Source organism: Akebia trifoliata, chromosome 1, assembly GCF_017979445.1.
Source record: "Akebia trifoliata isolate Shusen 1 chromosome 1, ASM1797944v1, whole genome shotgun sequence".
NCBI classification, from domain to species: domain Eukaryota; kingdom Viridiplantae; phylum Streptophyta; class Magnoliopsida; order Ranunculales; family Lardizabalaceae; genus Akebia; species Akebia trifoliata.
In genome coordinates, this window is record NC_141375.1 from 30114622 (window position 1) to 30127023 (window position 12402).

Genomic DNA, 12402 nt, shown 5'->3' on the forward strand with positions numbered 1-12402 from the left:
TCACTTATACTGCGTGTGATCTGTTTCCTGCCCACGCTAAATATGCAGAATCAAATGGGAACAAAACACGTTTCTTTCACTAAGAGCTAAACGGTCGCCTGATTAAGACGAGTCGGTCACGTGGGAAAGTTTTGCTAGATTAGTAGAATGCAAAATACAAGTGACATATATATACTCATATATCTAAAACTAAAACGTGTTTTGTCCTATGTGAACTAAAATTTACGGATTGGGCTGATTTTTGGTGAGGATGATCTCCTCAATCTCTGTGACTAAAAGGAGATCATCTTTATTAAAAACCAGGTAATTCTAAAACTTTTAATCCTATATTTATGAGTTGAAGAATCATGTATATATATATGTTAAGCGCCATTTGACATTCAAGGAACATGGTTTTAAATTTCGTCTGAGACTACTCGTCCTATGTGATTTGGTATCGTCCACCAACAAAATGGATAGACAAGTCAAACGTATCGGATGAATGAAACTACTCAAACATATCATAAAACTCGTTTGGGATGATTCGGTCTCGTTTATGGATCAGACAAGACGTCAAAACGAGTTTAAAACCGTGGGGACACTGTCCCTAAAACATTTCAGAAAACTCATCCATTCGGTCTCAGTCATGGATGAGACGAGACGTCAAAACGAGTTTAAAACCATGGGAACACTGCTGACAACAATTTTCTTTTAGAAAGGAAGAAAAATTAACTCATGCTATTGATGGGGCGTACCGTGGTTCCTACTAGGGCTGTCAATCAATCGGATCAGATCCAAAATCCATTCTATTTTAATAAATGTGAATCTGGATCAAGGATTTAGATTCCAATGAGGATCCAATCAGATACATTTTGATTTGATTACATATTGGATTCATTTTGGATCAACCCCAATCAGATAAAATGTGATAAGTACATCAATTAAATTGCAATTTCATTTTATATATAAATTTACTTAGATCTTGTATATCAGATCGGGTTTGATCCAACTGTTATGGACAAGGTATGGATCCTAATATTGAGCTCTGATAAGAGTTCGATCCAATGCTTATCAGATGGGTTCTGTATCTGATCCGATCCTTATCAGATTGATTCTAATTGACCCGCTTTGATCCGGATATAATCCATTGAGTATTCGATCCGTGACGCATTTCGACATTTTGGTCTCGGACATAAGATTAACATCCTCTAGATTCGTGGCAAACAAATAGATTGTCGTTCCACATAGATAAAGTGACAAATCATCGCCTAACGCGTTTTTCGTCTAAAAATATTTTAAGACAAAAAGAATTCAGTTACTGTGCGATCTCCGACAGTCCACCCTTGTATTTCGCATTAATTACAAAATTCAGTTGCGCTTCCGTCTCTCTCATTTAACTGAAACTAAAAGAGCTCGAGAAGCTCAACCATGGCGTCTGTCGCCACTGACATCTCAGACATGTTGGTTGAAGCTCGTGACAGACCAGACCAAGATGAATTACAAAAAGAAGAAGGAGAAGCTTCTCGGTTACCTAATATTCCACAAATTAGGGTTCCAGATCGATCCGAGAGCAGCAACGCTTGGTCAAGTTCTTTCCACGCGAGATCCCACTCTACCACTCCAAGAAGCAGACAAGGTTCACCAAGAAGTCCCGCTTCGTTCCGAGATTTCGGTTTCGGATCGAACCACGGATCACTCTTCCCTTCCAGATTCTCTAACTCTCGAAGATCTTCTTCTCCTTTGAATTCGAGTTCGAATCCATGGCTTGGTTTCGATTTCTTTCGGTTTTTATCGAAGCAGAAACAACAGCAGATGTTGTTGCAGCAAAATTGGGGGAAGAGGAAGGCAGGAAGAGTGTGGTATCGAAGGAATCGAATAAGGAGTTTTGTGGCTGTAATTGGGTTAGTTGCGGTCTTTTTCTTGATGAATTGGTGGATGCTTTGGAGGCTTCAAGATTTTGGTCTCCGTTCCAAGGACGGATTCTCAGATGGGAATTCTTCATCGGTTCGGGTACGAATTATGTTTATTTAATTATATTTGGATTTAAAAAATCCTATCTTTCTCATAGTCACCACTTATATTAGTTTCGATTCTTCAACTAAGTGGAAGAACAATACATGACTACAATTCTTGGCCTATTAAGTAAATGACTTAGGAATTAGAATTAAAGGTTTAAAATTACTTACAATGAATTGTTCCTACTGTTTATGTAAGCTAGTAAGCGTTATTGACGATAAGAATATAAACTTTAAGAGCCTCTACTGTGAATCTGTGATTGAATTGGATGGCAGAAACAGAAGAAAGATTTCAGCTCGAATGGATGGATGTAAAATTGCTGGAAACATTTAAGGATACCCTTTTTATATCATAGATTACTGAGTGGCAGAATGATCCATTTAACTCCATTGTAGTAGAATGGAAAACCATTTTCATAATTACATCTCACCTTGCCAAATTGTACTCATCTTTATAAAAAAAACACAGAAGCGATTCTTTTACTCAATGGGTTTGATAGAAGTGATGCTTCTTTTGTATTTGCATATGTTATAAATTAATTTGAACATTGCTGCATACTAGAGAGGGCACTAATAAGGTGATTATTTACTTCTTATTTTCGTTATATTTCAGAGAGAATGGAGAAAGTTTGCTAGAGGGAAAAGGCCCCAAAGAGTTATATTTGCTAGAATGTTGGCTTTGGCTGCCCATGCGTTAGCAGAGGTAGGCTTTGGATATGAAGCTCAATCTCATAAGTTTCAGTATGCATAGAATACGATTGAATATTTCTTTGTGACGTGTTGACAATCAGGGAGAGGGAAAGCATGAGCCCAAAGATTTATGGGAGGAGCCCTTGATCCTTGCTTCCGCTTGGACTCCTTGTGCTGACCAACGCAACTGGGAACCTAGCGGTAACACACTTAAATCATCCTAGTTTTAGATAGCACCTTATGTCTTACTTTTGTTGATCCCCAAATGGCTTTATTTGTGAAACTTTGTATTGTAGAAGGAAATAATGGATACATTCTTGTAAGCGCAAATGGTGGCATAAATCAGCAACGAGTAGCTGTAAGTAATGCTTCTGAAAGAACTTTCTTGATTTTACAATGTGTAAATTTTCAACCTTGTCCTAAGTCCCAACTTAGTTTGTTGGGTGATTCTTGAGATCATTCTTATTGCAAATGTTGAGTTATTATGCTTGGTAACAGGTCTGTAATGCTGTTGCTGTTGCTCGATTACTTAATTCAACGCTAGTTGTTCCAAATTTTTTGTTTAGCAGTGTTTGGAAAGATGTAAGGTAACATTCTCTTCAGTTCTTATCTGTTTCTTTATGTTCATTTTTGTGATTGGAGATATTCTTCTATTTTTTCTTTAATATCTATACTTGAGTATGTGGCTTTTATCAATGATGTTAATGGGTTCTATAGAGTGAAATGAATCTGTGAAAACTGTAAATCTTGATCACCAAAATAAGCTAAAGTTCCACTATACTGGATTGTGACCAATGTAATGCCTTTGGACTAATATTGCACTACATTAGTTATGGTAACTAATAATTGATAGTAGGTACTTCAAACATGGACTAGGTTTGAGTTGATCACCTCATTCATAAAAAGTAGTTTGTCTCATCATCATCTAGACCTTATCTCAATTAATAGGGTTGGCAACATGAATCCTATTTCTCCATGTCACTCCATCCTGAACTGTATCTTCAGTCAAGGCACGTTCCTTTATATCTTTTCTTACTACCTCCATGGTCCATCCATATCAGTTTTGATCTTCATCTTAATCTTTTAGGGCCATCAACTTCCACCAAATCATTCCTTATTGGTACTGTTAATGGTCTTGTTTGCTTGCATATACCAAACTATCTCAAACATATTTCAGTACTTTATGCCTACTGGATTCTAATGAAGTGGAAAATTTTCAAATTTTAAGGATAAGGAAAGGTCTTGTGGAGGTTGAAAGTGGCTCATCGAATGCTAGGAAATGGGCGGGTAGTGTGTGGAGGAGGTGCTCTTGGCGAAAGTTAATATGATGGACTACATTAGGAAGTTGGCTAGAGGTTGGAGCCTAATTTTTTTTTTTTTTCACATTATGGAACAATGTTATTGGATACTCCTTATTAAAAATGGTGAAATTAAGGATTTTTTTATAGGGACATTCTTGACCATAAATGTTTTGCATAAATTTGCATTAATACTTGGTTATCTTTTATGTTAATTCAATAATTTTTATTTTGCTGAATCAAGTACAATGTGTCTGCTAATGAGTAGGCTCAAAAGGTGTAATTTCCAAAAAAGCTGGTGAATTGTGTTCACTTAGCATAATCGTTTTAGACACTTCCACAAGAATTGATTCTATGCTCAAGTTTGAATCATTGATTACTCTTGACATGGGTTTTTCTGGATGTTCCTTGCCTCAATGTGTTCTTCTTGTCATTGATATATAGGTTAGTAGGTGGACTACTTACTCTTAGCTTTGTGTATCTATGTAATTTTCACTGTTTGGTGACACATATTGTTTTTCTACCCAAGAAGTTCCATGTTGATGTGTTAAGCCTAGATCAAATAATAGAAATGCTTGTAATCCATCTTTTCCTTGATGGATTAATATGACTCCAGCTAAGGGATTGGTACACTTTAAATAGTTTTTCACTTTGTTGTAAAATTTAAACATTCAATATTTAATATGACTTTCATTGTCCCAATAGAAACTAATCAACACATATCTCAAACATACATATTCATGTTAAATCAAAACAGGGTATGGTTACTTACCTTGTGCCATCGCAATTTAATCTTTGATTCAATGTGTCTGGAGGTACGTACTTCAATCCACTTTCCTCGTAGCCTTCGAAATCTCAATCGAATTTGATCCCTTTTATTGCTAGGCTCACATTTTCCCTTCTCTCTATGTAGATTGGTTGGGTTAGTGATTGATGGATATCACTTCTCTTATTTTGATGTTTTTCCACAAATCTTTATGTGGTCAACGTGCTCAATATGAGTTAGCCAATCCCCTTTTATAGATGAAGGTTGAGGGCTTAGAATCATTTTTTTTATTAGGTTTCCTATCCATCAAGGTCTTCTACTAATCTTTAAAGAATATAGAGTTCTAATTATATTGGGATTCTATTAATATTGATATTCTATTATTTTATAGAATCCTTGTGCAATTTGGAAACTGAAATCGTGGAGGTCAATGGGCCACACGTTACATGGGTCTAATACACTTATCATCTTAACCGTATGACTTATTTTAATTTCACACTGTTGGGTATCTTTTCATGAAATGATTTTGTTTGGTGAATTAGTTGTGTTAGCAAGTTATTAATGTTATGCTAGTTTTATCTCTTGTCTGCATTTTAGAGATAGAAAAGTGACAATATCAAATTCTACAATTTGTTAGCCAATTCAGTGATATCTATCAAGAAGACCATTTCATCAACTACTTGAAACCTGATATCCGCATAGTGAAGGAACTTCCTGTGGAACTGCAGTCGTTAGATTTGGAGGCAATCGGTAGTGTTGTGAGTATCTTCTTCCTATGCCTTCTTTTGTGGCTCACATGTAATTTATGAAAAATAATTGCCAGAAATATTTTAACTTGTATTTTTTTATTTAGTTCTGTCTTATTTTAACTTGTATTCGTGTTGGCATTAACTAGTATAATTCTTGCCAGGTTACTGATGTAGACATCATCAAAGAGTCCAAGCCAAGTATTTATTTGAAACACGTTCTTCCCATCCTACTTCAAAACAGAGTTGTCCATTTTGTTGGATTTGGAAATCGCTTGGCCTTTGACCCAATACCATTTCAGTTGCAGGTACATTGATCTGGCAATCACTTGGTCCTTTGATCACAAGCCAGTTTCTATCTGATGTTACTCTTTGGCTTTCTAGTTTCTGTCCTCTACACAGTTTGTCTTCGTTTTATCTTTGTTTCTATTTTCACTTCCTAATTGAGTGACTTCATCTAGAGACTCCGATGCAGATGTAACTTTCATGCATTGCGATTTATTCCCAAAATACAAGAAACTGGTGCTTTGCTTATTCAGAGGATGCGACAACATACTCCTCGTCAGGGACCATTGGATCCTTATCTGATTGGTCCATTTTCTTTGGAATCTAATATGGAAGGAAAAGCAGATCGTCCAGCAAAAAAATCCAGATATTTAGCTCTACACCTGAGGTTTGAAATTGACATGGCAGCTCATTCCATGTGTTATTTTGGTGGTGGTGAAGAAGAAAGGGAAGAGTTGGAAGCATTTCGTACAATCCATTTCCCTGCACTGACGCATCTCAAGAAGACCACTAAGTATGCAACTAGTGATTCCAGAAAGCTCATAAATAATAAAAGCCATTTTCCATATTTTCCTTCATTTTTATTTTTTGACATCTTGTACTTGTGCTTTTATCTTCCAAGGAAATCATTTAATTCTTTGCAGGTTACCTTCTGCTGCGGCACTGCGGGATGAAGGCAAATGTCCACTAACACCTGAAGAAGCGGTACTTATGCTATCCGCTCTTGGTTTCAATCGTAAGACTCGCATATATCTGGCAGGTGCACATATCTACGGAGGGAAGTCTAGATTGGCAGCTTTGACTAGCTTGTATCCTAATTTGGTTACTAAAGAGAACCTACTTTCATCGTCAGAAATCGAACCATTTATGAACTACTCATCACAGGTTATTTCTTTTCTTTTAGTATGGTTTTGTTTCTGCAACAGCTACATTTACCCAATTGGGATCCTCATACCCAGCTAAGAGCAATAGTAAAGATGATTTAGACTTGCTCCTCCCATATTTTGGTGAATGTTTCACATACCCCTCTGTTCTCAAACTGATCATTCCCTCCCCCACACCCCACCCACCGTGGTCTCCGCTGAAGACTTTTGAACAACGACCTAAATGTCCTCATCAAGTCTGCATCCTCTAGCCAAAAATACTTTATAGTCTTCTCCCAAAAATCAGTGATCTTCAACCTCTTGGATGAATTATTTGAACCAATTCATTCTCATTGTCAACTTTGTTTTCAGCTGCTTTCAATCAAGTTAAAAAAAACCTTAAGATTCGAAGTATAAATCAACAAGAACACAAGAATCTCACAAGACAAGATATACGTGGTTCGGTCAAAACATCGAACCTACGTCCACGAGCAAAAATGGCGATTTCACTATATTAACCAAAGAAGAACTGGGTGACAAATTTCTCTTTGCCTCTAGGGTTTCATCTCTTACCCTTTATATACTTAGGGTTACAAAGAGGTTAAATGGGTAGGATCCAAATCCAATTAAATGGGTTATGCGGGTCATTAACGGATCATAAAAAAATCCGGGTTGAATCTACGACAACTCTCCATATACAAGAATAGAAGACATAACCCAACAGATCACTTTTAGAAATCCTTGATTTTTCCACCCAAGAATCCGTCATCTTTTAGTTCCTTCCCCAAAATCTGATCTTGTTCTTGAGGTTTGAAGGTTGAAGGAGATAAAACCTTAAAGTTGAAAACAAGGGTGAAAAACCCATGAGGGCGAACCCCTCACTTACCCGGTGCGTGTGATGTGCAGGCGTTACACGTGCCTGGGGGAGGGACCCATATGCCTTGGCTCCAACCCTGGCTCTTCCAGTCCCCCTAGTTGGATGTAAGTTCAGACACCCCCGTCATCAGGGAAAAAAAAGGTGGAAAACTACACTCAAGAAGTTAAATCCGACGAAAGAGAAAAATCTAGGGGCTTTCGCTAGAGGTTGAAGACACGGGTGTTTAGGTAATTTTCTGTTAGTATTCCAGAGTAGACTGTTCAAGGGGGTATGTCATCAGTTTGAAAACATGGGCTGTCTCAAATATTTACCAAAATGTGGAGGCCAATGTCTCAACCACCCTAATTGTGAACCAGTGTTTCATATTTTGCCCTTTCCCTTGATTGGTAAAACTCTTTAATGATTTAAAGAGTTGGAGATAGGTGTATCCTTCAGTTTCTTCTTTATCACCTGGCCATTTTTGGTTGTGGTTATAACCCATGTCTGCAACAGTGATTCATGGCTGTATCTCAGCTTCCCCATCTCAAAATTGAAAAGTGGGAAAATCACAATCCTCTCACCATTTTGATAATGAAACAACTAGGTTTAAACCGAGTATTCTCTTCAAATTTCGTTTGTATTCCAGTTTATTCTTGTACCATTTGTCATCTATTAATACCATTTGCTTGCTTAGGAACAGAAAAATAAAATAAAATAAAATTGATGTTGAAGTCGAGTGATTTGATTTCTTCTGCAGTTAGCAGCACTGGACTTCATAGGCTGTGCTGCTGCCGATGCATTTGCCATGACAGACTCCGGTAGCCAGTTGTCATCACTTGTAACAGGTTATCGTATTTACTTTGGTGGAGGGAAAATGCCAACAATAAGACCAAACAAGCGCCGTCTTGCAAGCATCTTCCTGAAGAATTCCACGATAGAATGGAGTGAGTTCGAGCAGAGAGTGAGAAAGGCGGTCAAGGAGAGTAAGCAGGTTCAAGAGAGACCTGTTGCAAGAAGTGTATACAGGCACCCCAGATGTCGTGAGTGTATGTGCAATTCAGATTAATACGTCTACATTACAACTTATACGTCAATTAAATCTGTAACATTCATTATTGATTAATTTTCATTGGGGTTGAGATGACTGAAATCATTCAATCAAGTTGTTTTTGAATTTAGTTGTGGGATCCACTGGAAGTGGGACATACCAACCCTTGTTAGCATATCTTTTCTTCCATTTGTCTAGAAGACTAAATCCAGCATTTATAAGACTTGAAGGCAAACAAATAAGTGTATTTTATGACCATTGGTGATTAGACTCTCAATTGAAATCAAATTAAAAAGTTTTCTTAAAGTTGAGTAGAAAATGTTGCAATGCAATTAGTAGCACAAACAAGATTAGACCGCTTGAAAATGAGGTATGACCACAAATCGTGTTGAATGATAAAAGAAACCATCATTTCTCTAAGTTTGGTACAATTATCGTTTAAACTTTAAAGTTCGTTGCAAGGACGGCAACCAATAAACATAAAAACAGATATAAAAAAAAGTACCATTAAGTACCTGTTTGGAAGGCAAGGTTATGGGAGTACGGATGATCAGCTCGTGTGGTTAAGGAGATTGGGTGCTTTCTAATTCAAGAATTAGGGATTCTAAGAGTTTACCACTCCTGAAAATTTAGGATGCAAATGACAAAATGGGATTAGAAGTTGGAGTCCAACTCTATCTTTCAAACAGGTCCTAGATTTCTATAGAATCAAGTTAACTGTAAAAATGGTTGATGAATGTGACACATAATGGAACTATCCTTGATCCCGCCCTCTTTTTCGTTTTTCCTGAATATATTAAAATAGTAAAAATAATTTAATAATGTTTTGATTAACATGTCGCAAAAGTGTCGGGTGGAACTAAAAAAAGAGAATCAAATATTTATTGAAATTTATATTTTACCTACCAATTTATTGAATGTTTGACCCACTACCTCTTTGAGGATCTACTCACCAAAAAATCAACATCACTCATGATCACTTCTCAGATGTTGGATTCAAGAAATTTATTATTATTATTGTTGATTTCTTGCCATTGGTTTTACGTTTTCTTGGTTTATCAAATCAACATCTAAAAGTCATCAATCAGATCTATTTTTAGTGTCTAAGTTGACCAAAGGGGTAGGCACACAAACGCTTAAGGTCAATCCGCCCACTAAATTATAACACTTGGCCTTTTTGAATGTATTTTTAATGGCCCAACTCACACCAAATTGTTGGATCCAACAAATTCTTAGCAAGTACTGATGATATGACTCATCAGGTGGCATAATCAATGGACTCCCTGACATGGACAAGTTCAGGAATCGTAAATCTGCACGCTTCGAGAAACATGGCTCCCTTAGGATACACTTTTTTTTTTAATGGGGAAGTGTAATCATGTATCCCAAATTGTACATATCTAAGCCTCCGAACTTGTCACATCATGGAATATCTGGCGAGTCATATTATCGACTTTTCTTACCCACCAGATTATACAAAGGATGCTCTCGGGCACATGTGACTGGTTGGGAAATGTGTGTGCAAGCCAACAACAAAAGAACACTCAAAATGCAATTTGGGCGAATTGTACCTCAAAATATTCTTAGATGACACAAATTGAATGGTGGGAGTCACTTCCTCATTCTTTGCCACATGTATACCATGATCCTTTGCATACTTCTAATATAAAAGACGTGATTATGAACAGATTTTGGAATGTAGGAATAAAAATTGGAATCAATTATAAACTTAAATCTTTTAAGATAAGACTTCGGTGATGACGATGAAATCGGACATTGCACAAAGAAAAGCCCTTCACGAGGATGTAGGCACATTACTTCATTTGCACTAGTTGGATGGCAACTCGACGGGTTTCAAAGTTCTATCTCGAAAATATGGGGTGGGGTAACTTACTTCTTTGTCCTCCATTCAATTTTGTCTAAAGTTATGTTTTCTCTTAATTCTAGTACATTTAATTCAATCTGCTCTTGATTTCTCAATCAACATTCATTTTTATCTTCCGACAATCATCATCTTATACATTCTTTCTAGTTGGGGCTCTAATCAACTTTTGTTACATATGACCATTCTATCTTGAATTAACATTTTTTTTAGATCATCATCCGTTTGGATTTTTCCTACAAATTTTTTTTAAACAGTCATTTTATTTATTTTTATAGTTTTTCCACTCACATATCCTTCAATATTCCTCTTACACTTTGTGTATGCACATACTCTTTCTTGACTGTCCAACATTCAACTCCACAAGGCATAATTAGTCTTCTATCATCCTATAATTTGTTTTTTATATTTAATTTGTTTGGGTAGCATCCTGACGCTTTCAACATAACAACAACAAGTTCTTATTTCATGTATTTCGAATTGACTCAATGAATCATGCTCCTCCATTCCACTCCATCCAAAGCCAACTCCTTTGTTATTTGGAGTGAGTTCATATTTGATTTCATTATCTCCATTCAAGCTCTTTTGGTTTACTTTTCTCATTCCTTTACAATATCCAATTTGAATATTTCTTTTAAGTAGGGTTTTGTGAAAGAATTGAAATAACAAAAAGAACAAAAGACACACAAAACACAAGGATTTACATAGTTCAGTTGTGTGCCTACGTCCACTAATTAGATAAAAAACAATTCCTATCTTCTCTCAAGTTTTACAATTTTAAAGATCTTTATTTATATAAAATTGAGAGTTGCTAAAACACATCTATCTCACAAAATAGAAAATCCTAAAAAAATATTATAAAATTATCTTTTTCGTAACCCTAAAAAATTTGGGCCAAGGGTTACGTCTCCTACAAATGTACCACCAACGGAATACAAGACATTTACACAATATATTATAATCGATCTTCGTAGAATATGCCTAAATCATCTAAATTGACTTTTCTCTAAGTTTATCACCCATTGATGAAGCTACTTCTACATATATATATATAGATATTTTGAATTCGTTCATTTCTAATTTTATCTTTTCTAGTCTTTTAACTCATTCATTTCAACATCTTTCTCTTTGCCATGTTTGATATGTTAACATGACATTTTCCAAGTGCCCAACATTCACCTTAACAAATCATAGCCGATTTTATTACCCTCTTATACATATATGTAGAGAGAGAGAGAGAGAGAGAGAGAGAGAGAGAATAAAAATAAAAGAACACCACACAATGTCAAAGATGCCTATCAGCTCTAATGGTGTCGATGTCACACCCAACACTCACGGTGCTTCGCCCTAGTTATCCACTAATACTTCAGTTTTTTTCAAAAGTTATATAGGGAAAAGTGAGTAACGCTCCTCTCTTTGAAGAGTCTTGTAAGTGGTGGGTCTCTAGTCTTCAAGTGCTCTTTTCTGTTCCACTACCTCTCTATATTAGTCTACGAATTTCTTTAACACTCATGATGTTCGATTATGGACCAAACTTTGTGTGCAAGTCACCTCCACTCCACTCGATCTCAAGATGATCAGATCAACATATGGAGCCTACAAAGGATTTCAATCACCAATCTTAAAATGGGCTTAATCACATTAGGTGGGTCCACATGAGTCATCGATCATGGGTTCTACATTGCAGTACTAGAACCTTAATTGTAGAAGAATGTAGACATAAAGAGTTGACATACAGCACGCGTATGTGTGTGTGTGTGCTGTATGTCAACTCTTTTTGTCTACATTCTTCTACAATTAAGGTTCTAGTACTGCAATGTAGAACCCATGAGAGAGAGAGAGAGAGAGAGAGAGGTAATGTAAGAAAGAAAAGTGTTTGGTGGTTGACACAAGTGCAAAGGAATGTCAAACTTTGATGGTCACAATGGGGAAATCAAGCATCCTCTTCAATTGTTACACGTACCCACCCCTATC

The 12402-nt window shown here is 36.4% G+C and overlaps 1 protein-coding gene across 1 annotated transcript; it reads left to right on the plus strand.

Annotated features, from left to right (window-relative positions):
* The first annotated feature begins 1286 nt into the window (after positions 1–1286).
* LOC147411626 (O-fucosyltransferase 2-like) lies at positions 1287–8705 on the plus strand. The gene is made up of 10 exons (XM_086450477.1): positions 1287–1989; positions 2608–2697; positions 2786–2885; positions 2981–3042; positions 3183–3271; positions 5386–5506; positions 5659–5802; positions 5956–6293; positions 6424–6664; positions 8256–8705. The coding sequence occupies exons 1-10, from the start codon at positions 1408–1410 to the stop codon at positions 8562–8564; spliced, it is 2076 nt and encodes a 691-aa protein (XP_086306603.1). The 5' UTR covers positions 1287–1407; the 3' UTR covers positions 8565–8705.
* The last annotated feature ends 3697 nt before the right edge of the window (positions 8706–12402 follow it).

What these genes read in the sequence shown, in the direction of transcription:
- LOC147411626 (XM_086450477.1), top strand. Translation starts at nt 1,408, where the DNA reads ATGGCGTCTGTCGCCACTGACATCTCAGACATGTTGGTTGAAGCTCGT. An exon ending in ACGCAACTGGGAACCTAGCG is followed by an intron (nt 2,886 to 2,980) that starts GTAACACACTTA and finishes TTTGTATTGTAG; the next exon opens with AAGGAAATAATGGATACATT. An exon ending in CATCTCAAGAAGACCACTAA is followed by an intron (nt 6,294 to 6,423) that starts GTATGCAACTAG and finishes AATTCTTTGCAG; the next exon opens with GTTACCTTCTGCTGCGGCAC.